Raw genomic sequence first — 24,172 nt, 5'->3', positions numbered from 1 at the left:
CAGCTCTGCATGGCTGTTGTAAACCAGAGGAGACCATCACAAGGGTTGGTGGGAATGCAGAGAAAGCAGAACCTTGTGTCCTGTGGGTGGGGTGAACACAGCTCCCACTTCTGTGGGAGATGGGGACGGGGGGCACTTCTTCAGAAAAACTTAGAAACTGATTTAGAAATTCCTCTTCAGGGCTTGTAACCAAAAGGTCAGCCAGCAGAGATCTGAGGGGGTGCTCGTGTTAAAGAAGCATCAGGACACAGTGGACAGGCAGACAGACAGACAGACAAATACGCTGAAGTCTGTCCACTTTGTGGAATCTCACTCCTCCTTGGAGAGCCTTGGAGACCACGTGCTCAGTGAAACACTCCAGTCACAGAAGGGCGAGCGCTACATCTGCCACCTGGATGAGGCCCTTGGGCCAGCCAAGTTCACGTACACAGAGCATAGGATGATGTTGCAGGAATCTAGACGGCAGGGAAGTGGCAAAGAATTTCATTGATACCACAGCACCTCTGTTGTATACAACCAGTGTTCCGGGGGAGGCAGAGAGTGGCTGCACGGTTCTGTGATTCACTCTGTACCATTGAACACTACTCTTAAAGATGATTAAGCCAGGGGCCTGGAGGGGTGGCTTTTGTGATTAAGAGCACTGGCTGTTCTTGCAGAAGACCTAGGTTCAATTCCTGGCACCCATATAGCTGTTCACAGCTGGCTGTAACTCTTGTTCTAGGGGATCCAGTGCCCTTTCCTGACCTCTTTGGGAGGCAAGCATGCGGTGTGCAGCTATACATGCAGGCAAAAGACATGTACACATAAAATTATATTTAAAAATCTAAACAATGCTTAATTCAGGGAATTTGATATTTTGGGGAAGTCAGGCCCATTTGTACAGACCTATGGTCCTAGCTACTCAGGAGGCTGAGACAGGGGAATTGAAACTGCAAAATAGCCTATAAAACTCAGTACGACTCTGCCCCAAGTAAAAAGTGGAAAGAGGGCTAGGGTATAGCTCCCTGTTAGAGCTTGCCTAAGAATGTGGATCCAATCCCCAGTAAAACATTCTCAAGAGTGCATACACACACACACACACACACACACACACACACACACACCACACACACACCACACATATGCACACTGCACACACCATACTCTGCACATACCACACACACACTGCATTCACACACACTGCACACACACTATGCACATACCACATATGTTCACACAGCAGACACACACACACTTCAGTTTCTGTCGTTTTGGGGTTAGTCATTCGGGTACATTTGTGTGCAGATGGCATCGCACAGTGAGTGCGCTCTGTTTTGATCTGGCTGTCTTTGCTCGGTGTAATTGCCTGTGCTGTGTTGCCTGTGTGTCTGTGGCCCAGCTCTTGTCACTGAATGCCTTTCGTGGTCTATGTACCACAATGTTAATCTTTTCGGTTGGGTTGTTCTGGGTCTTGGTTCTCAGGCTTCGAGCACTGTACACATGGGCCTAAGAAACTGTGTCTTCCCACACAGCACCGAGGAGTGCAGTGTCTGATTGTGCAAGCAGAGGCTTGCCACTTGCCCCAGGCTACCTACCCTTGAATCACAGTCCTCCTGCCTCAGCCTCCCCAAGATCAGGATTGCAAGCCTGTGCAGCCTCGCCCGGCTGAGTCTGTATATAAGAGTTTCTTATAAATATTCAAGACACGAGTTCAGCCGGACATATGTTTTGTGGGAATTTTCTCTCAGGCTGTGACTTCCTGTCTTTCTTTGTCTTTTTCCTTTGATGAGGGCGCTTTGAAGAGAAGTTTTCTTCTTTTACTACCTTTGTGGTTTGTAGGGTGTATGCCAAACCCTGCCTGCCCTGTTGCAAGGTCTCAGATGCCAGAATAGCTTCGAGATTACTGATACTGATACAGGGGTTTTGGTTTTATATCGTATTTTAAAATTACATTTATTAATCCATATGTTTGTGTGTTTGCTTGGGGCTGTACATGTAAGCCTCAGTGCATGTGTGGAGGTCAGAGGACAATCTGCAGGAATAGTTCTCTCTTCACCATGTGGGTTCTATGGATCCAACTCAATTTGTCAGGCTCGGTGGCGAGAGACTTTAGCTGCTGGGCCATCTCATTAACGCAAAGGCGGCGGTGTCGGGGAGTTCCCCAGGGTTACCGGTTTCACATTATGATCTATCTTGAGCTAACTTTTGGGTGTGGCATGAAGGAGTTGACTTTAATTTGTCTCGTGGAGACGTCCAGTGGATACATACTCATTGAGGACCTAGACGTGGCGTGCCTTTGCGGGCTGAGGACTGATTTCTCTCAGCAGCCCTATGTTTTCAGCCTGGATGTCTTAACTGTGATCTCTATTCGCTGGTGCATGTGCGTGTTTGGTGGCATGTGGGCATGCGTGTGTGCATGCATGTGGAGGTTGACACCTGGTGTCTTCCTTTCTCAGGCTCCTCCTGGTCTCTCACAAACCCAGAGCTCCTGCCTCTGCTTGCTACCCAGCCAGCTTGCTCCAGGAATCCCTTCTCGACCCCTCAAGCACTGGGGTGATGTTGGGTTTTATTTGGGCTCTAGGGGTCCAAACCCTGGTTGCTCTGCTTCCACAGCAAGGCCTTATCCACTGAGCCGTCCCCCTCGGACATGGCTTCACTTCTGGCGTACATTAAATGTGCTCTTCCGTTTTCCAGTTGTGTCCGGATGGTTCAAGGATGCGAGGCATTCTTCTCTATTAACCTCGCTCAGTTCACTCACTGGCTCGCAGAGTTGAGTTATAATTCCCCAGAGAGGCTTCATATAAACAGTCACATCCTCTGCGCGCGCTCTCCTCCCGTCTTTGTGGTCCTCCTTCCTCTTCCTGTCTAGTGCGGAGGTGAGGGTGAGCGCAAGAGGATACAGGATAGCAGGGGAAGTCAGTGCCGTTGTTACCTCGCTCCTGGTTTGTTTTAATATAGTTTTAGTTGTTTACTTTTTAACATTTATTTATTTTATGTGAGTGGTTGTTTTGCCAACACGTTTGTCTGTGTACCATGTGCATGTCTGGTGCCTCAGAGGTCAGAAGATGTTGGATCCCATGGAACTGGAGTTACAGATGGTTGCGAGCCATGATACAGGTGCGGGGACCCAAAATGCAGTCCTGTGCAAGAGCAGCCAGTGTTAACCACTCAGCCGTCGCCCTTGTCCCAAGCTCCTGTTTTTGAGGGAAACAATCCCATCCTTCCCTGCTAAGTCCGAGAGTAGAGTGTAGAGTGTGCAGTCTCCTTCCTTTTTTGAGAATGGTCTCTTCTGTTCCTAGTCTGCGGATTTTATCAATTTTGCCAATAGGATGTCCTGTATCTATTCATGCATGTGATTCTGCGACTATTGTCCTTGAATTAATTGCTAGAAAGGAAGTAAGATGGTTAAAACACACAGATATGTTAAGCCTTTTGCATTTTATTTCTAGATTGACATTTAGAGAAATCAGGCCAGTCTGCTGCACTCTTTCTAAGTCATCCTAAGATGTTCCTGAGAGCCCTAGAATAATTAATAATAATAATAATAATTGCTATTATTATTATTATTATTATTATTTTATGCCCGTTTGGTTTGTTCTTGAGACAGAGTCTCAGGTGCTCTGACCTGGCCTCAAGGATGACTTTAGCCGATCCCTCTCAAGTTCTGGAATTACAGGCATATGCCACCCCTCTTAGTTTAGATTTTAAATATCTATTTTTTATTCTTAGCTATGCATTTCTCTCTATGAATACAGGTGTTCTCGAGGCCAGAAGAGGATGATGCCAGATGATGCCCTGAAACTGGAGTTACAGGGAGGGGCAGGGAGTTGTGAGTGGCCTGACATGGGTGTTGGGAACTGAACTTGGATCTGCTCTAAGAACAGGATTCACGCTGGGTGTGGTGGTGCAGGCCTTTAATCCCAGCACTCGGGAGGCAGAGGCAGGGGGATTTCTGAGTTCGAGGCCAGCCTGGTCTACAGAGTGAGTTGCAGGACAGCCAGGGCTGTACAGAGAAACCCTGTTTCGAAAAACCAAAAAAAAAAAAAAAAAAAANAAAACAGGATTCACACTTAACTGTGAGTCATCTCTGTGGCCCCAGCTAAGATTTTGTAATCTTTGAATTACCACTAATTTAATTCCTATTTCAGAACAGTCTCTTTCATATTTGAATTCATTTTATTACTCTAGATATGAGTAAATATAGTTAAAAAAAAACTATTTAAAATAGTAAAAAAATAGTTTTTGTGTATTCTCCAGCAAATTCTTTTCTTTTTGATACTCTCCTGTGTAGAATTCCTTTCTATAATTTATGTGCATTTTTATATATTAACAGTATTAATCTCTAGCATTTGCAATATGTGACCAGTTTGTTCCTTGTTTTTTATTATCATTATTAACATACATTTATTTGGTTTGTTTGTTTTGAGTCAGCATCTTATGTAGCCCAGGTTAGCCTCCAGCTCCCTGTGTCGATCACCCTTGCTGACTTTAGGCTCCTCCCTCCTTCCTCCGTTTCTGGATCACAGCTTTATGGGCTTGCACCACCACACCTGGCTTGATAGGCTTTTAGCTTGATGGTCTCAGGTTTATTGCAGAGATTTCTTTCTCACGTGTCCTTGGCGCCATGGGGACCCGGACACCTCAGCGTCAGCATCAGCCATGAGGTCTCGGATGGACCACACTGATGGAAGTCCACAGTCTGCACAAGGCGTTCTCTTGCTGTTGTGTGCTCTCTGGTTTGGGACACACAACCCTGCGGTGTCATACAGAGGGTCCCATTGTCCCGTGCTCCACATTGTGTGTCTCCTCTTCGCCAGCTCCTGGTAAACACTGATATTTTAACTGTCTGCATAACTCTCCTTTTCCTGGATGTCGCCGTGTTGCCATCGGAGCAGGAAGCCTGTCCATATAACCATTGTTTTCCAGAAATGTCTTACCTCCTGCACACTCCCAATTCCCAGGGACCAGCAGTGGCCTCTGCTTGTGGCCTGGCTCAGTTGCCTGCTCTGTGGGGTTCTGGGAGTTTGGAGCATGGTGTTGTAGCATGGTATAGTGACCCTGTAGCAATTAATGGGGAGCAGCCAAGGGCAGACCCAGCCACTTTGCAGGAAGCGGTAGGCAGCAGCTCTTGGCAGACTCTCACCTAGACTGTGCATGAGGACTTTACAGTGTACAGAAAGAAGCAGGGTCCACTCAGAAAGACCTGGGCGCATCCTGGGCCTAAGGGAGGACCCTGCTGGGATGACTCTCTGACACAGGAGAGCCACATCACACACTGGGCAGGCATTCTGGGTACCGTGAAGGGCTCTACCTTCTACTTGATGGCTGAGAGAGAAGGGACTAGACCCAGGCTTCCAAGGGAGCTGTTCGCTGGGTGGTATACACTGGAGGCTTCTGCTTTGGCAGAGAGCGGCTACTGACTGTGCTGAGCCAGCGCAAGGCTTGAAACTGACTCTCGCCTTTGCTCAGATTATACCGTAGCTGTTGTCTGCAGAACACCACTGTGACATCTCCAGGATTTAACCAGTGATGCCCTAAACTGTATAATTAAATATTTTTGCAAAAGAAAATATGAATAATAGGTGTTTTTTTTTTTTTTTTTTTTTTAAAGTAAAACGACGAGAGCATAGCAAACTGCACACTCAGGTTCCAGGCATAGCTCCATTAGTTGCTAGCTGTGTGACCTTGGGGAAATTACATAGCCCTTCTGGGTCTTGGTTTCATTTTCTGAACAGTGGGGTAATCCCAGCCCTCATGTAATAAGATCATGTGCTATAAAAACACCTGCGGGCTGGGCACAGGGCTTGGTGGGTAAGTGCTTGCTGGGCTTGATCCCTAGCTTACATAAGAACACCTTGTGTTCTTGTAGACTCCTAGCAGTAGGAATTGGGGTATCTCCGACTCTTTTGCCTACTTTTGGGACCCCTTTTCTCCTACTGGGTTGGCCCCTCCAGCCAGCCTTGATATGAGGGCTCGTGCCTGGTCTTATCATGACTTGTTTTGCCGTGTTTGGTTGCAATCCCTGGGAGGTCTGCTCTTTTCTGGAGGGAAACAGAAGAGGAGTGGATCTGGGGAGATGGGAGGGGCATGGGAGGGAGTGAAGGTTTGGTCGGATTGAAATGTATGAAAGAAGAATGGATAAACAAACAAACAAACAAACATCAGGCCATTTTACATGTGGTTTCCTCAGTGCTGGGGGAAGCAGAGGCAGGAGGAACCCTGGGACCTGTGCTGGGCAGCCAGTCTGGCCAATCAGTGACCTGTGCCGGGCAGATGGGCGGGCAGGCAGCTAGTCTGGCCAATCAGTGACCTGTGCCAGGCGGACGGGCAGCCAGTCTGGCCAATCAGTGAGCTCCAGGGACACAGGGATGGAGGAAGAGCCCCAGTGTTGACTCTGGCCTTGACACACGCTCTCCCCCACAGCACACGGGAAGTGGCCAAGCCCGCATCCACAAGTCATTACAGATGCTTATAGTTAATATTAGTTAAGTGAGTTATATTAGTTAGTTAATATTAGTAGCCCCCGTGTTTCCTCCAATAACCATTGTCTTTAAGAAACAGAAGAAATCTAAGCCCCCCCCCCCCAAGCCCCATCCTGTCCAAACTGACAGGCAGCTGCCCCAGGGACTTTACAGCTGCTCATTCCACACATATTCTGTTGCCACCTCCATTTTATAAATAAGACGTAAAGGCTCAGAGAGGCCTGGTAAGTCGCCTTAAGTCACTCAGGAGACTTGAGCTCTGCCGTCCTGACAACCTGCTACCTGTATTAAGGTACCGCGGAGTCTGCTCATGAAAAAAAACAACAACCAACCAAACAAACAAAAAAGTGCTTTCCCATTCAACCCAGACTATCACTTTTCTCAAAGAGTGCTGGGATCTGCTTTCTCAGTGGCATCGTTCACGGACACCTGGGTCGCGGTTTCCGTGGGGCGTGTTCCATCGCATCCTCTGTATTTAAGCCCAGGGTGTATGTTACGCACCCCCTCCCCGTCCTTTCCCTGGGATAGCATAGCACAGAAATATGAGATCCTCACACCACCTCCTCCTCCAGCTCCCCCTCCAGCTCCGATGCCAACCTGCGGTTCCCTGACAGCAATGGCCTCCTGCAGACGCCTCGCTGGGATGAGCCCCAGCGGGGATGTGCTCTGGAGCAGATCTGTGGTGTGTTCCGAGTGGACCTGGGCCACATGCGCTCCCTGCGGCTCTTCTTCAGGTAAGGAGCTGTCCTCTGCCTCCTGGAAGCATGTATGTGTGCCTACATGTATGAATGTGTAAGCACAGATGTGGGGGGTGGGCACATGCAGCCATGTGCATTTCCAGTCTCATGTGCAGCAGAGGGCTGCAACTGGTCTAGCCAATGCTAGCAGTTTCCTCCCTGGCCCATAGTCGCCTGTGCTCTCCCACCTGGCCTCACAGCCCCCTGCTGTGGTGGGTGGCAAAGGGTGGGTGGCCTTCAGGAAAGAAAGCCCAGCAGGTGGGTGCTGCAGAAGGCTGTGTTTCGGGGCTCCACAGATCATTTGCACAGCTGACACCAACACTGGCCTCCTCTATGGAAGTGGCTTTTCCTTTATAAACCACAGCCACATCAGCCCAAGTCAGCACCCGCAAAAAGTACCTATAGGAACCCCAGACCCATATTCCAGCCTTCCCCTGAGGGTGCTGAGGTGGTTGGGGTGACAGCCTTGAAGGAGATTTTGGGAAACCCTCTCCTCTGTCCTCTTATTTAGAGGAAGCTTGAGAAACCCCTTGCGGGGTTGAGAGCTCCATCCAGCAAGCTGGCCCTAACACACTGCTCCAGATCCCCAGGGCAGCTCAGGAATGGTGTGCCAGGGGTCCTCTGGGGTTGAGAGCTCCATCCAGCAAGCTGGCCCTAACACACTGCTCCAGGTCCCCAGGGCAGCTCAGGAATGGTGTGCCAGGGGTCCTCTGGATCCAGCCGCTTGGCTTCCTAGGTAGAGGGGGTACTGAGTTGTGTTGACTCTGCTCCCCACACAAGCAGCCAGACTCCCTTGGGACTCAATGTTTCCTGCCTGAGGTGGCTGACAGCGGGGCTCTGATTAAACTCGGAAATCAAAACCTGTGTTAATGCATTCACCCCCTCCCCCACCCTGTGGCCCTTCAGTGACGAGGCTTGCACGAGTGGCCAGCTGGTGGTAGCCAGCCGAGAGAGCCAATACAAGATTTTTCACTTTCACCACGGTGGCCTGGACAAGCTCTCCGAGGTGTTCCAGCAATGGAAATTCTGCACGGAGACACACCTCAGGGACCAGGTAGCCCAGCCGACGGTGGGGTGGGATGTGGTTGGTTATGGCGAGGGGATGGAAGCTCTCTCAGGATGCCAACCCTGTGGGTCTGGGGCTGTCCCAGCACATCTTCCTGGGGGGGTTGGGGGGGTCTGGCTCTGGGGATTCCCCTCTGAGGAGAATGGCATTTGGCTGTCGTGGTTGAGGTGGTTGGCCATCAGTGTGCTTGACAGCTGAAGTCTGTGCCTAGGCCTTTCTGGAAGTCACTTTGAGCATTTGAAGATTCTTGTTTTCATAAGGCTTTCTGCCATATTTCGCTCAATCTGCATACAGAGGTAATAAGAGCCTCTTAATCACCTGTTTAAGATGCTGTATGTGCTTATTAGAACGGGGAGGGGGGCAGACTTTACAGCCCTATCCTCCCGTAGAGCCTCCCGCCGGCTCCTCTTATTACGATAGTGGCAAATGCCCACCCCCACCCCCTGCGATGAGCAACCTTTGATTTTTGAATTAAATGTCAGCTGCAGTTTCGCCCTGGACTCATGACTGCGCATGGAGACAATCTGACAGTCTGGCTCCCTGCTCGCCCGAACAGCGGGCCTTTGTATGTGGCCGATCGAATGGAATCTATTGCAGGCTTTCCCTGGCAGAGGGACGTTGGGCTGTAAGGGGTATTAATTCTGGTTTTCTTTGCGGCTGGGGCAGGAAGGGGATGGGGGCAGCGGAGGCTGTGAGTTGCAAAGGGAGAGAGATTTTTAGGATGAAGGTATTTTCATTTTAATTGTGTCTAATTACACTTGCCATTTAGGAGTTGTGTGCACAGACAGCGCCTCCCCTCCTCCCAGAGGAGCGAGTGGCTTTGACATCCTGGGAACAGCGTCTCAGGCTTCAAAAGCCCAGGCTCTGAGATCTGCTCTCCACCGGGTCCCTCCCACCCGTCCAGCAGGTCACGGATGAGAGGACATGTATGCAGTTCTCCATCCGAAGGCCCAAGCTGCCGTCCTCTGAAATCCACCCGGAGGAGAGCCTGTACCGGAGGCTGGATGTGTCTGCCTGGCTCAACCACCTGAATGACCTGGGCCAGGTGGAGGAGGAGTACAAGCTACGCCAGGTAGGGAGGGGGCACCTAGCCAGCCTCCACGGAGCCCTTTAGTCAAGCAGCAGGGCTGGAGGGTGGGTGGCCAGTCACCACCTCAGGAGGGCCGGTCCCTGGCGTTGGGTTCTGTCCGAAGCACCCAGGCAGCTTCATTGAAAAGACAATTGCAGAGTTTGGGGATCCCTGTGGGCCCTGCGGACTCTTCAGTATTGAAACCCCCAGGATTAATCCATGACGTGAGAACGGCGTGTTGATCTCAGAGTGCCACCCCGGGGGGGCTTTGACATTGAAATGAGCCAGTTTGTATCCTGTATGGGAATGCCTCTCCAGCGCTTTCCCCTTGTAAACATGTGCAAATTGCTGGGGTCTGAATCGAGGCTAGCCAAAGGACCCACAACACCCTTCTCTGGGGATTTGGGGGTTCTTTGAGCTGCCCTGTTTTATACTCTCTCCCCCCAACCCCTCTCAATTTGTACTGCTTCCTCCAGGCCATTTTCTTTGGTGGCATTGATGTGTCGATCCGTGGGGAGGTCTGGCCTTTTCTGCTGCACTATTATAGCCACGAGTCCACGTCGGAGGAACGCGAGGCACTTCGGTCGCAGAAGCGAAAGGAATATGCAGCCATCCAGCAAAAGAGGTGCACTAGGGGCCCCGAAGTTCCTTCAGACCTCGGCGGGAAAGTGCAATTCACTGCTGACCTTGTATTCTATGAACCATAGTTTCTTAGAACTGTGAGTCTCCCAAGAGCCAATGCCATTGGCAGGATAAGGGCAGTCACTACATGACACCCCCATCACCTTGGTCCAGGCCCTTTAGTTCGCATGCCAAGAGTTTTAGAATTTGTGTTTAACAGACTTAACTAGGGGCCAATGTTCGCCAAGTACAGCCGGGCTGGAAGCCTGACTTCAGAGGCTGAAGGTTGCTCTGCACTGCAACAGGCTGTAGTCAGCTCTCCTCTGAGGGGCTAGACCTGTTAGATGAGTCAAAATGAGGATGGCCTTGAATACACCCCCTACACACACATATACATGCACACACATGTATATATGCACATGCACACACATATATACATGCATACACACATGCACATATCCTGTTGGGAGCAAGGGGGGTCTGTGCTGACAGTACACACACATGTGCACACTCATACAAACACATACACCACACATGTACACACATGTATACATGCACATGTGCATGCACACACACACACACACACACCCTCTTGGGAGCTGGAGGGTTGACTGCTCGTAGCCCTAGCAACAGAGGTTAGAGCTCCGCAGAGCACAGGCTTCTGTTTCCGGGGTGTGCAGCTACTCCAGGTCCAGTGGGCTGCTGTGTTACCTGCTCCCTGGCACTCAGGGCATCCCCCTTCCATAGCTGACCTCAGAGTTGTGCTCTGTCTGCCTCACAGGCTCTCCATGACTCCAGAGGAGCACAGAGCCTTCTGGCGTAATGTGCAGTTCACTGTGGACAAAGACGTGGTTCGGACAGATAGGAACAACCAGTTCTTCCGAGGGGAGGACAATCCAAACGTGGAGAGCATGAGGTACCCGGTGACTCTGGCCTCCCTCTGACTCTCTTTACACCCCCACCCCCACGGCCTGCCCGCTGTGCAGCACTCCACCCAGGCCCAGAACAGGGAACCCATAAGCTACTTCAGCCCCTGATCCCTGCCAGCCCACCCTCTGTCACAGACAGTGAACATGTAAGAGAGTCACACCCACATTTCTGCACAGCTGGCTGTTAATTTTGTGCAGTTATTTGCCAGGCTGCAGCAGAGTATAAAAGATGGCAGTCTCTGGCTCTGCATAGTGTTATGACCGTCCGTTCATTCGTGAGATGAGAAGACAGAGGTAGGGTTGGGGACCGTCGTCCTTAGTAAACGGGAGCCAAGCAAGGAGAGGGATCAGGGGCTTTGCTGGTCCCATCAAATAGGACAGGGTGGCCACCACAAGGTTCAGAAGCTAAGACCTATGTGTAGCTCTGGCTACCCTGGAACTCTATGTAGATCAGGCTGGCCTCAAAATCAAAGAGATTATACTGCCTACCAAGTGCCGGGATTAAAGGTGTGTACACCATACCCAGCCAGTACCCCATACTTTTTAAAAAAAAGATTTATTTATTATTATAAATAAATACACTGTAGCTGTCTTCATACGCACCAGAAGAGGGCGTCAGATCTCATTACGGGTGGTTGTGAATCACCATGTGGTTGCTGGGATTTAAACTCAGGACCTTTGGAAGAGCAATTAGTACTCTTACCTGCTGAGCCATCTCGCCAGCCCCAACCCAGTACTCTTGAGATAGGGTTCGTGGCACCTGCCACTGGCTACAGCCTCTCCTGACACCGAGATGGAGGGACCCAGCACTGTCACAACAGGCCTTGGTGGAGACAGCAAGGGTGGGATGGTTCAAGCCACCTCTACTCCTGCCCCACCAGGAGGATCCTGTTGAACTATGCTGTGTACAACCCAGCCATCGGCTACTCACAGGGCATGTCAGATCTGGTGGCGCCTATCCTGGCTGAGGTCTTGGATGAATCAGACACCTTCTGGTGCTTCGTGGGTTTGATGCAGAACACCATCTTTGTCAGCTCTCCCAGGGATGAGGACATGGAGAGACAGCTGGTGAGGCGTGGAGTTGTGTGTTTGTGTGCACATGCATACGTGTATCACTGTGTATCATGCATATGTGTATCGTGAATATATCTGTGCTTGTGCACATGTGTATGTGTGTGCATGTGTGTCTGTGTGATGAAGAGCTCAGAGAGATAGCATACTGCCTCCTGTTGCTGCTTGGGACTTGATGGTGAGATGCAGCCATGTTATCAGGGGGGGTGAAAGGTCAGCAGAAACCCAGAATCTCTGCTGACAGGACATAGGCCTTCTGGGAAGGGCCAGCTAGTCACCTACAGGAGATGTATGTTTGGGTCTCAGTCAGCCTCTAATCCATTTCTCCTGAAACACCAGAGGACAATTGTTCAAGGTCCTACTCTGGTAGCTTCCTGCAGGGCCATTAATCCAGCCTCCTTGATAGGCCAAAGAGAGGAGAGGTCCATGCTACTTGGTTCAGGTTTGAGTGACTAGCAGATCCCAATACAGGCAGTCAGGGTAGCTGCGTGCAGTGGGACATCCAGCAGGCAAGTCTCACATCTCCACCCCCAAAGGCTGACCTTTCTGGGAGAATCAGCTGACACTGGCCACAAGTCCTCCCCCACAGAGATCAGCTGTACACAAACCAGGCAGCACCAGGTGACTGGGACTAGATCTTGTCACTGCAACACACCTGCATTTGTGTCAAGCCCCTGCCCACTTCCAGGTCCTGGATGTAGGTAGCCTGCCCTCACTCCTGCAGATGGCCTGGTCTGGAAATAGATAAGCTGACACAATGAAGGTATGAGCAGAAGGCACTGGACCCTAGAGACAGGAGTGAGTCCCAGGTGCCCCCTCCCATGGCTGTGTCTATGGCATATGGGTCAGACCTCAGACATTGGAGACTCAGCTAAACAGAGGGTTTTGGATAATCGTAATCAGTGGTCTTATACAGTGAGGGCAGAGCCAAGGGAGGGCCAAAAGCATGTCCCATAGATCAGCCACTGGGAACAGAGGGCTGACCACAGCAAAGGTATGAGGGAGAAGCAGCTGGCTGCAGGAGGGATGGAGCATCCTGGCAGTTGTGCAGATTGGACATCCATCAGAGAGCTGTCAGCCATACCGTGGCCTTGACCTTCCGTGGGCCACAGACTGGACATCCTGGCCCGTCAGGAAGGACTCCTAGACTCCAGAGCCACACAGCTTCAGGGAACAACAGTGTGCCTGCTTTGGAGAGGTGCAGAGCCTGAGGCCCAGCTGTGCTCAGCAGGACTGACCCTAACCAGGCACCAAGTCTCTGCTGCGACGCACATGCCTGTGATGTCAGGTTTCCACGGTACCCAGGGAGGCAATTACAGGGTCTGACGCCATCACTCTGGAGCCTGGCGGCACATGGCCAGTGACTCATTAGCTGCTGGAGACTGGTGTCGTCAGTGAAGTCGGCAGCCCCCACTGGGTGCTACCAGAAATAGCCTCTGTCGTCAAGTCCCTTGCAACCTGGTGACCCGACATGCAGGAATCCAGGGTCTTGAAACTCAGCCATGAACCCTCCGTTAATCAACTCTGGGAGTTGCTGAACCGTGGTGGGATGGAAGGAACTCACCCTGCCTGGTCAGGCATGCATTAGAAACAGCCCCTGGGGGTCTGCTGAGGCTGGGGGATGACTTCACACTGAGTCAGCCTCCTTGACCACCCAGGAAATCATACTGTGCCGAGGGCTATGCCATGGTCTCCTTCTAGAATATCTTTAAATCTAAGATGAACTAGAAGACAGGTGTGAGCGAGGTTCCAGTGGTGGAGGCTGGGGGTGACTCAGACAGCAAAGTGTCTGTTGTACAAGCATTATGGACCCGAGCCCAGATCCTTAGAACCCAGGTAACATGCTGGGTGTGTCCTGGGGAAGTTCACACAGGTAGATCCTTGGAGCTTGCTGCTCAGCCAGCCGAGCTAATTGCCAAGTCCTAGTTTCAGTGACTGACTGACTCCATCTCGGGCTGGCTCGGAGGTTAATATCATATAATGCACTTGCAGAGGACCTGGGTTCTGATTCTTAGCACCTGCACCAGGCAGCTCACAGTTGCCTGTAACTCGAATTTCAGAGAGATCTAACTCCTCTGGTCTCCCTGGCTACCTAAAGTCCTGTGCACAGACTACACACATAATTTAAAATAATAAAATGAGGGCTGGAGAGACAGCTCCGTGGTTAAGAGCACCGACTGCTCTTGTTGAGGGCTGGATTTGGATCCCAGGACCCATATGGTGGCTCCCAGCCATCTGTAACTCCAGTTCCAGGGGCTCCAACCTCCTCTTCTGGCCTCCTTGAACACTAGGCACACTGCTGTGGTGCGCAAACAGGCAGGGAGATCACTCATACACACAAAATAAATTGGTTCAAATTTTAAAATAATACAGAAAATCTTTAAAAGAAAAAACAAAATAAGGTAAACAGAAGACACTCAGTATCACACACATGCATGCACATGCTCGTGCGCATACTGGGGTATGTGTGTGTGTGTGTGTGTGTGTGTGTGTGTGTCAGGAGGTCCAGTAGTAGGCAGACATAGTGGCTGGCTGATGTGTCTGGCAGACACAGAGACTTCCTTGTGTGCTTTGAGTTGAAGGCATTCTGAGTAATAGTCTTTCTAGCCCTGGTAGGCAGGCTCGCCCAGAGCCTGGGTAACACCTGCTCTACTCTCCCACCCCAAGCTGTACCTGCGGGAGCTGCTGCGGCTGACACACCAGCGCTTCTACCAACACCTGGTGTCCCTGGGTGAGGACGGCCTCCAGATGCTCTTCTGCCACCGATGGCTCCTGCTCTGCTTCAAGCGAGAGTTTCCTGAGGCCGAGGCCCTGCGTATCTGGGAGGCCTGCTGGGCCCACTACCAGGTGAGCGAGTGGTGCAGGTGCCACCCCTGAGTGCAGGTGCCACCCCCTGAGTGCAGCCACCATCCTGTTGGGAACGGAGGGTCATGGGATCACCCCAAGCCTCCTCTCTTGTGTGTGGCATGTCCTCCTCCTTGCTCCACCCACTTACCACACCACAGTCTCTCTCATAGCTAGTATTTTCCAGGCCTGAGCAGCCGGCTTCAGACCTCCCCTCCCATGTAATTGAAATCAATGTAAATTGCTGGCTGACATGCTCATTACTGCATTCTGGGCTGAGCTGCCTTCTGTCACGGTCAGTTGGTGGGAGGGACATCAGCACCGCAGGACAGTTAGGCAGCCCAGGATAGATGTGCCCGCACAAGCCGTGGCTGGTGCTGTCCTGTCCTGCCCTGCCCTCTGGGGCTGCTGGGCTACCCTGAGCTCCTGCCTTCCCACAGCATCAGTCAGAGAGCCTGGATCAGTGATGCGGGCATCCACCTGTGTTCACCATGACCGGTGTCTCTTCTGTCAACTCCTCTCTGACCACAGGGCTGACTGCCACATGGCTTCCACGCCCAAGCCTTCAGTGTAAGAGAGTAGGCAAGTCATTGCACTTCATCTGCCTTAGACATGATAATACCAAAGGCACAAAGGCTGGGGAGATTACTCAGTGGTAAGCGCTCACCTTGCAAGCTTGCAGATCTACATCGGAGTGTCTGAACCTGTGTTTTCTTAAAAAACCAGGCATGTCAGGTGTGGTAGCGCACACTTTTAATCCCAACGTTTGAGAGGCAGACAGATTTTTTTTTTTCTGGTGAGTTCCAGGAAAGTCAAGGCTACACAGTTTGAACCTGTCTCAAAAAGCCAGTGCACACCTGTGGCCCCAGTGCTGAAGAAACAGCAGATACTGGCGAGTCCACAGAGCTCTCTGGCCAGTCAGTCTAGCCTAATGGCTGACCTCCAGGTCCCAGTGAGATACTGTCTTCTGGCCTCCTGTGCACGTGCACACAAGTCCATGTATGCACGCACTTGCACAAACATCACTACCACCTGTGTGTCCAGGACGCAGCTCTGTCTGCCTCCACCTCGACCCCCAGCTATGAAAAACACTCGCTGAAGTCTCTTTCCTTCTCCCACCTGCAACATCAATCCACCAGCTAGTACATCCTAGACTTAAGGCTGTTCTAGATAGATATTCTGAGAGGCCAGGGAGACTGGGTCATGAGGAAGTCACCCATCCATCCTCCGAGGCTGCTGGCAGCACGGATCCTTGGCCACCCCTGTTGGCTGCCATCTTGTTCAAAGTCCACAAAGCAAGTTCATGTTGCTTGCAGATGTGGGGACCTGTGGTCACATCTGGAACCATCTCTGTCTCCCATCAGCTGAGGTTAGAAGAAGGGGAAAGGACAGTGAATGAGCTCCAAGGGGGAAGACGTCATACAGTCCTCCATTGCGGCTTACTGCTGTGCACATGCCCAGGAGCTGGCATTTGCCCTGTGCTCTGCTCTACTCTATGAAGAGTGTGTCTGGCACTCCTGGGGCTCTAAGGCAGAGGGTAGCACCCATACCTCTCTCTGCACTGTGCTGGTCTGGTTGGGAAATGACAGGCCGCATGATGTTATCAGGATATTCAATGGGGACTTCCTAGACCACCACTCCCCCCGAAAGCCCCCATCCTTCTTCTGTGTCAGGATTGAACACTTTCAGCTGTCCAGGCTGGAGAGCCTGTCGTGAATGCCTGCCACCTGGCCAGGCACCACAAGGTCCCAGCAGCCCCAGATGGAGCTGCCAACACTGGCGCTGTCTTCAGGTGAAGTGGAGGATGATGGGTGATGTGGTTCCCTAGAGCAGGGACCTGTGAGCCCAGGCCCGGACCCAGGTGGCCTGAGGCAGACTCAGACTTGGCAGGGCCCCTCTGAGTTTCTCCTTGTTCCCCCGCAGACGGACTACTTCCACCTGTTCATCTGTGTGGCCATCGTCGCCATCTACGGGGATGATGTTATCGAGCAGCAGCTGGCCACGGATCAGATGCTGCTGCACTTCGGAAACCTGGCCATGCATATGAACGGAGAGCTGGTGCTCAGGAAGGTGGGCGCCCTGCCCTGGCCTGTCGGGCCTGCCCTGCCCATAAAGCAGGGCATATCATATACTTTACGGCCTCACCCCTGCACAGGGAGGGAGGGAGGGAGGGGTGAGCGAGATGGTAGAGGAAGGACAGGGGGTTCTAGGAAATCCCTGTTACTGAGCCCTGATACACCTCACAGCCCCACCCCTACATGTAAGGCCTTGCCTTTTTACCTCAAGGACCCAGCCCTGCACACAGAACCCCTCCCATACCTCACAGCCCCACCCCTGCCCATGGAGCCTGGTCCACACCACAGAACATTACCCCACACATGGACTCAGCTTGCATCTAGAGCCCCTCTCATATCACAGAGACCCCGCCTCTGCACACAGGTACCACCCACAACGCATAGCTCCACCCTACCTCGTTGGGTTTTTCTCTACCAAGTCCGTGTGATTGGCACCTGTACTGCCTCCTTAGCCCAGTGGGGCTGCCGTGTTTCTACTTGGCCCCTGTGGTCCTGAGAGGGCCATCCCTGGACACAGCCTCTTTGATTTGCTGCAGTGTATGAATGTCCAGCTAGTCTTCACCCAGGAGTGCCTCCTTCCAGTCCACAGTTAGGAAAGTGAGGGAAGCTCAGCCACCTCCCACTACCCATAGCTGGCAGTCCTTTGGATTCCGGCCTCTGATGGTCCATGGGGACAAGAAGGTCCTCAGGTCCTTCACTGCACTGGGCTCCCAGACAGACCTTGCAGGGGCCGAGGGTAACTCTGAGAGGCATGGACAGAGTACAGGGGCCTTGTACTATCCAGAGGGGACTGGGACTGAGTCGAGGAGTCTGTAAAGGGGCAGGGAGGGCTGTGTGGCTCTATCATCGGTGGCCACCTACTCACTCTGGGAACTCTGAGTCTTAAACTGCCCAAGTATCTCATGGTCCCTTTTTGGCAGCCAAAGGAGACCCAGGGCACTGTGCTGTTCCCACATAGCCCATGGGTGTGGCCCTTGTTTCTGTTGTGTTCCACTGTTCTCTTGTGTCCCGATGGCATTTCAGTCTCCTTTAGCCTGACCTCTCTCTACAGGCCAGGAGTCTCCTGTACCAGTTCCGCCTTCTACCACGGATACCCTGCAGCCTCCATGACCTGTGTAAGCTGTGTGGGACAGGCATGTGGGACAGTGGGTACATGCCAGCTGTGGAGTGTGCCGGCCACCACCCAGGCTCAGAGAGCTGTCCCTATGGGGGCACAGTGGAGTTGCCATCACCCAAGCCTTCAAGAGAAGGCAAGAAAGGCCCAAAGGCACCACGGGAGGCCTTTGGTTTCCGAAGATAGGAAAGCCCCTGCCCTTGACCATCGACGAGGGGACCGCCATGAGGTCCTGGGCAAGGGGGTGGGGGAGGGGATGGATATGGAGAGGACACAAGGAAAAGCCTCTGGCCAGGGTGAAGGGGACCTTGTCATGATGACAAAATCGGGCTCTAGAACTGACAGCAGGTATCAGCTGTCCTGAGAGGAGAATTCCGCTCCTAAAAGGCTAGCCCAGGGTGTCTGGCTAGCCACTGGAATGCAGGCTGCTGGCTAGCTGGGGGGGGGGGTGTTCCAGCAGAGACCAGGAGTCTCTCCCCAAGCCGTGGGCAAGGCAGGGTCTAGAAAGGGCCTCATGCTCACACCCATGCCAGGGGACAGAGAGGAGCAGGATTGTTGTCTGAGTGAGCCAAGCACACTTGCGAAGCTTCATGGTCACAGCTGCAAGGCTGGCATGAAGAGTCCTGTCCAAAAGAGAAAGAAAAGGAAGGGAGGGGGGAGGGAGGGGGAGAGGGAGGGGGAGAGGGTGGGGGAAGAAAAGCTTATGAGGGCAAGTGTTCTGGCCTGGCCTTCTCACAGTGTCCACATGACTGTTCTGTGTCCTGCTATGTATGGGAAGGACATGCCTACCTTGAGCCAAGTGTCAGATGCACCCTCCACTGGGGTCCTCCCCTGAGGATCTAAGGTGTGTCTTCTCTAGCAGAAACACCAACCCACTGGGGCCTGAATAGGTTGATGGGTGCGGTGTGCGCAGCCACGAGGTCCTCTGAATACTTGGTCCCGGAGAAGGGGGAGAATATAACTCCCCAGCCAAGACAAAGGCATCTGGCCTGGCTTGGAAGGTGCCTCCACCACCTTCCAGGACCTAGGGGACTTCTGGGATGCTCTCAGGCCACGCCCACACTCCAATCTCCAAAGCTGAGGATTGTGGTTGGATAAAAGTGTGTTCCGGAGCTTTCCTAGCCAGTGTCCCAAAAGCTGGTGCAAGCAAGGAGCCTGGATTCCTCCACGGAGGGCTGAATCCTCATAGTGGGTGCAGGCGGCAGGGTCGGTGGAGGTGCCCCTGCCTTTTGGCTTTTCTCACTAAGAGTGGTGCTGCAGGACAGTGCCACGTTTAAAGGTGCTGACCAGAATGAGAGAGAGCAAGGCCTCAAAATAAGATGGTCGGGGGTCACCGATGGAAAGGGCGGGGCCTCGGAATGAGAGGGGCGGGCCTCAGAATGAGGGGAGGCTCAGCATAAGAGAGGCCGGGCTTCAGAACGAGGGGCGGGACCTCTAGGCCTCCTTTCTCAGCTTCCTTTGCTCGTGAGCTCATCCCCTATCTGAAGGCCCTTCTGAGAATGTGAGTCCTTCTAGGAAGAGACTTTGGAAGTGGATGTGCTAATCTTGGGGGGTACTGTCCTTTGTGAGCAACAGTGAGTGCAGTCCTGGGAGTGGCCTTTCATCTGAATTGCTTTCTATACTGGCTTCTGACTCTTTCTGGAAGCTAGGGCCACAAACAGGTATATCCACACTGCCTATCACCCCAGTAACAGAAATGCAGGGCAGAGCCTCGGTGACCTAGAACTCTGTGCACCTGGCTGGCACAGACTGCAGTCCAGGTTGGGTGGTTCTGGTCTTGTGTTGTTTGCCTCATCGCTTCTGGGGTTGTCGCCATCTCTGAAATCCCCGTGGGTAGGTATATGGGTGAGACAGCACTGGCCTCTGGGTCTTAGGTCACCCCATGATGGTAGAGGCAGAAATGGGTGGTGTTTTTTTAATAAGTGGATACCCCCACTTGCTAACCATGTCAAAGCAAGTTGAACGGCTGAAGCCAGCATCCAGCCCTGGGAAGGTGAACCCTGGTCTTGGGGTCTTCTCTTGGTAGTCATGTGACAGAAGCCTGGTAATTCAGAGGGGTCCCATAAACCTACCTCCCCAGGATCACACTTCTGTCCTGCACCCCAGTATCTACACTCCAGTGTTTTGGTTGGGGACAGCCAGAGCAGATCCAGAGACTCACTGGCCATGGAGAGTCTCAGCATTGATTCTAAGTCTCTAGCTCCCACAGTCCTCCTCCATCCAGTGCTCCTCAAAACCTGACCCAACCTGTTCAGTGACAGCCTTGTGCCAGGTATGTCCCCTCTAGTCCTATGGACTACTGGACCCTGGTGTTACCTCAGGCCAGCTGGGGCCTCTGCAGCCAGACATGGTGTGTGGGCTCTCGGAGCCCTGCTCTGCTCTGAGGAATAGAGAGGCCCCTCGCAGAACAGCAACCTTAATCTGGATGCAATTAGAGGAAACCAGCCAAATGCCCTGTGGCAGCTGTTACCCCAGGATTATTCCCAGTCAGCAAAAGGCATTAGAGTGATAATTCAGTCATTAGACTTCTAGCTGTCTCACAGCCAGGACGTACAAATCACGGGTAATCAGCAAGCACACCGTCTCCTGGCCACGAGGCTTATTTAACCCATTTTTTTTTTAAAAATGATGCTTAATGCTATTGGCCGGGCTCATCTGTGTGTGCATGCCCCACCGATAATGTCTGTGCTGATGACATTGCTTAATGTCACCAAGGCCTTGTCATCTAGGGCTCTGGGAGAGAAGGACGCCTTTGATGTGCGTGTGTGCTGTCACTGCTGAGACACGATGCCTACCTTAGAAAGGGCACCCTCACTTCTGACTCACTCTCCAAGGAGAAGGGAGAGGGCAAGGGAGGGGGCAGCAGCCAGGGGAGAGGGCAGGGGTGGAGCAGAATGTGTCCTCCTCTCTCTGGGTGAGAGGATGTCTTCACTGGGCACAGGAAAGACATTGCCTCCCTAGAAAGTTCCACCTGGAGTGCCAGCCAGGAGGCCTAGCTGTTTCTGCAGAGGAGGGCCGAAGTCCCAGAGAGGCTCTGTTAGTAACCTTGATCTGGGCGATCTGTAGCAGAGCTATGTGGTTGCTGATCAAACTGACCCGGGTTAGGGAGGTGGGGGGGGCATGCTACATACAGAAGGGGATGGTTTGGGGCCTGGCTTTGAGTGCAGGACACCAGCCCAAGAGAGGATCTGGGAGCTGGTGCCTTTGATGGCCAGGGCAGGATGGCAGTAAATAAGTGGGGAGAGGAATGCTTGCTGTCAGGGTCAGCTCCTGAATGGCTCCTTTGACCTCTGGCCTGTATTTGTGTTTTCCTTACGGCTTCGCTGGGGTTTTGCTGTGCTGGGGAGGGGGGAGCAGGGGTGCAGTACGTGGAACTTGCTAGGCCGTGAGCGATGCAGTCTGCTTTGACAACATTAATCTAGATGGCGATCAACCCCAGGGTTCCTGGAATCCACCTGTGACCTCCCTCCGCTCTGTCAGCTCCCTTCCACTGCAGTCAGACCCGGGGCTGGCCAGACAGAGGGAAGGAACCTGGCAGAGATCCCTGGAGGCCACCCTGCCTAGAATGGAGATGATGATGACAGGTTCCCCCAGAAAACTTATGCAGGGCTATGCTATGGCCTGGGTTAGAGGGGAGTCAGGACTGACTGCCACCCAGCTGGGCCACCAGAGACGACATAGGGAAACTGGCTAGCCTGAGGCTGGACCTGGCAGATCCCTGGAGTCTCTGAAGAGACAAGTGGCCTCTGGGTGTTAGTGTTGTGTTTCTACAGAAGCTGTGATGCGTTTTGTCATGGGCTAGCCTGGTCTAGCCAGACTGTGACACCCCAAATCTAAGAAGCCAGTTTCCCCCAGAGCTTCTGCAGCAGGGCGCAAGGGGTTCCCCCAGCCCACTTCCTTGCCTATAAAAGGAGAACAAGACCCTCCCACAGACTCCTTCAAAAGACTTCTCTGAGGCTGCCATGAGGGTGGCTAACTATGGCCCAGGGACTTCACCCGCCACTCAGGGACAAGCCCACTGGCCTTAGCCTTCCGCAGCATTGACCAAGAGGGGTTGTCCACTCCCAGTCGAGTGCCCTCCCAGGTCTGAAGTCAGCAAACCAATGCCTCTCCTGCACTTCTACCTTGCTGAGTGTCCCCCGCAGAGGGCAAATCTCTCTGTAACGTTCACTCTGTGCCACCCACGCCTACCCTGAAGAAAAATGAGCCACAAAGCCACCTCAGCGGTCTCGGTCTGCGCCTAGCTATGCACATAGGTGTTTGCAGAGCTCTTCCATGGATGGCCTCGTCCCTCGGAGGTGGAGACCCTTTCTGAGGACTCTGCACTTTCTGAGCAGCTGCGTGCGGGATGCCTGCTGCCACCAGGCCTTTAAATACATTGTGTTCAATTCCAGGTGGGAAGATAGCATTTCAGGTTTGCAGAAATCAAGTCACATGACTGTCTTTCTTCCACACTTTGAGGATAAGGAGGACAGCTTTTTTGTGTGTTTCGTTTTGTTTTTAAAGTAAGGAAATACCCCCATTGCTGATGTCTACAGCAAGTGATTCGTTTCTCTGTTGCATTTTGTTTTTTTAAGCAGTCCCCTTCCGGTCAAGGTCAGGACTGGTCACCATGACCCCTGTGAATCATGATTCTCATGGATTCCTCACAAAACAAATAAAATAGTATCACCATACACATGGTCCTGTGCCTTGAGAGAAAGCCCTAATGAGAGTGGCCAGGTCAGGAGCCCCAGGGCTGGGCAGAGAGGCCCTGTGGAAGAGCCATGGGGGTCTTTAGCCACAGCCAGCCTGCCCAGCTCCTTGGCTGCTCTGAGAGTATTGGGAAGGGGGAGTTGGTGAGGCCTGAGATACAGAACCAGAGGGAAGATCTGCAGGCCCTGCTCTGGGAAGGGCAGGGACATGTGAAGGTCGCTCTGAGCCTGGCAATGGAGAGAGAAGAGCCTTGACGAACCCAGGAATGCTTTACGGGCTTCCAGACCGTTCCCTCAGAGCACGCAGAGCCCAGGCTACCCAACGCCTGGAAACTCTAACAGCATCTGACAGAGCCTTAGCTGCCCTGCTCTAATTTCAGGAAAAGCCCAAGTCAGACTATTTGAACTTCCTTTTGGAGACAAACACTATATTGAAACCTGGTGGTTGTGGGCTGGGTGTTAAGGGGGAAATCCAGGTATCATCAGTGATGCTTGCTGTTTTGCTAGCTCTGGGAGCCAGTCACAGGGACTTGCAGCCTAGGGTGGCGTGAAGGCACATGGGGTCTGGGTTCTGAGGAGCTTGTGGAGCTCTAAGCTGTTTTCACAAGGCTTCTGTATATACTGGTGTGCCCCTGTGGCGGTTGGAGGGGCCAGGGGCCGGGTAGACTGGGGGGGGGATCCCATGTTAAGGGTTTGTCCACCTTCTGCCTGTCTGTCCTTTGTTGAGCATATTCGTGCCTAGCATGCCCCTGTGAGGAATGGAAGATGCAGCCAAGCCCGAAGGGTCAACTCACGAAGGTGCAGGAGGCTGGTTCCCTGTAGAGAGAATCCCACCCACTTGGAAGCTGCTGGCCCAACCTGCTTAGAAGCTAAATTCCAACTTTCAGTGTCATGTGAGATCCTGGTGATGATCAATGGCCAAAGGGACAGGAGGTAGCCAGGCGTACTCCTAGCCTCATTATCTCTGAGGCCTGTGACACTGTGGAGTGTGCCATATAGCTGAGGGACAGGAGTGACTTGCCCTCAGGGAAGGACAGCCTACACTCACAGGCCAGTCACCACAGGGGCTGAGGCCCGTGGTGACCCCCATTTTGAGCCACAGATTGGATAGTCACCCCATTGAAACAGGGTGACTTATGTGGAGTTGCTTAGGGCTAGGGCACATATCCTCCATTTGTAAGACTCTCAAGTAGACGAGGCCACCCACACCTCTGTGCCTTCAGTTAGGCAACCTCCGAGCTCCCCATTTCTATAGCACCTTCCTCCTGCCTCTCCCACAACTTTGAGCAGCAATGTTCATAAGCTACTTCCCCTCACCCCAGTGAAATCCTGCCTCTGTCTCATTACTCCAGAGCAGTCCTGGTTGTCAAGGCCCCCCATTATTTCCCAAAAAGCTGAGTCCAGAAATGGTGGATCATGCAATCACAAAGCACACCCTGCGCTCCACACTGACCCCCTGGTCACCGAGTCACCCCCTTTTAAGCCCAAGCT

General features: G+C 52.5%; 1 protein-coding gene across 2 annotated transcripts in view; it reads left to right on the top strand.

Moving 5' to 3' along the window:
- Tbc1d16 (TBC1 domain family member 16) overlaps nt 1-18,626 on the top strand; it is an 83,935-nt gene extending 65,309 nt beyond the window's left edge. The window contains exons 4-12 of one of the 2 annotated variants that reach the window (XM_029484035.1): nt 7,034-7,195; nt 8,105-8,252; nt 9,169-9,336; nt 9,810-9,958; nt 10,736-10,870; nt 11,765-11,951; nt 14,622-14,801; nt 16,722-16,868; nt 17,925-18,626. In XM_029484035.1, coding sequence (XP_029339895.1) covers nt 7,034-7,195; nt 8,105-8,252; nt 9,169-9,336; nt 9,810-9,958; nt 10,736-10,870; nt 11,765-11,951; nt 14,622-14,801; nt 16,722-16,868; nt 17,925-18,173 — 1,525 coding nt within the window. In that variant the 3' untranslated portion in view covers nt 18,174-18,626. The remainder of the gene's footprint in view (nt 1-7,033; nt 7,196-8,104; nt 8,253-9,168; nt 9,337-9,809; nt 9,959-10,735; nt 10,871-11,764; nt 11,952-14,621; nt 14,802-16,721; nt 16,869-17,924) is intronic. The other variant, XM_021177371.2, reaches the window with a different exon arrangement.
- Nucleotides 18,627-24,172: the final 5,546 nt, after the last annotated feature.

Source organism: Mus caroli, chromosome 11 (genome assembly GCF_900094665.2).
Source record: "Mus caroli chromosome 11, CAROLI_EIJ_v1.1, whole genome shotgun sequence".
In the NCBI taxonomy this organism is placed as follows: domain Eukaryota; kingdom Metazoa; phylum Chordata; class Mammalia; order Rodentia; family Muridae; genus Mus; species Mus caroli.
This window is presented reverse-complemented; position numbering and strand designations above follow the sequence as displayed.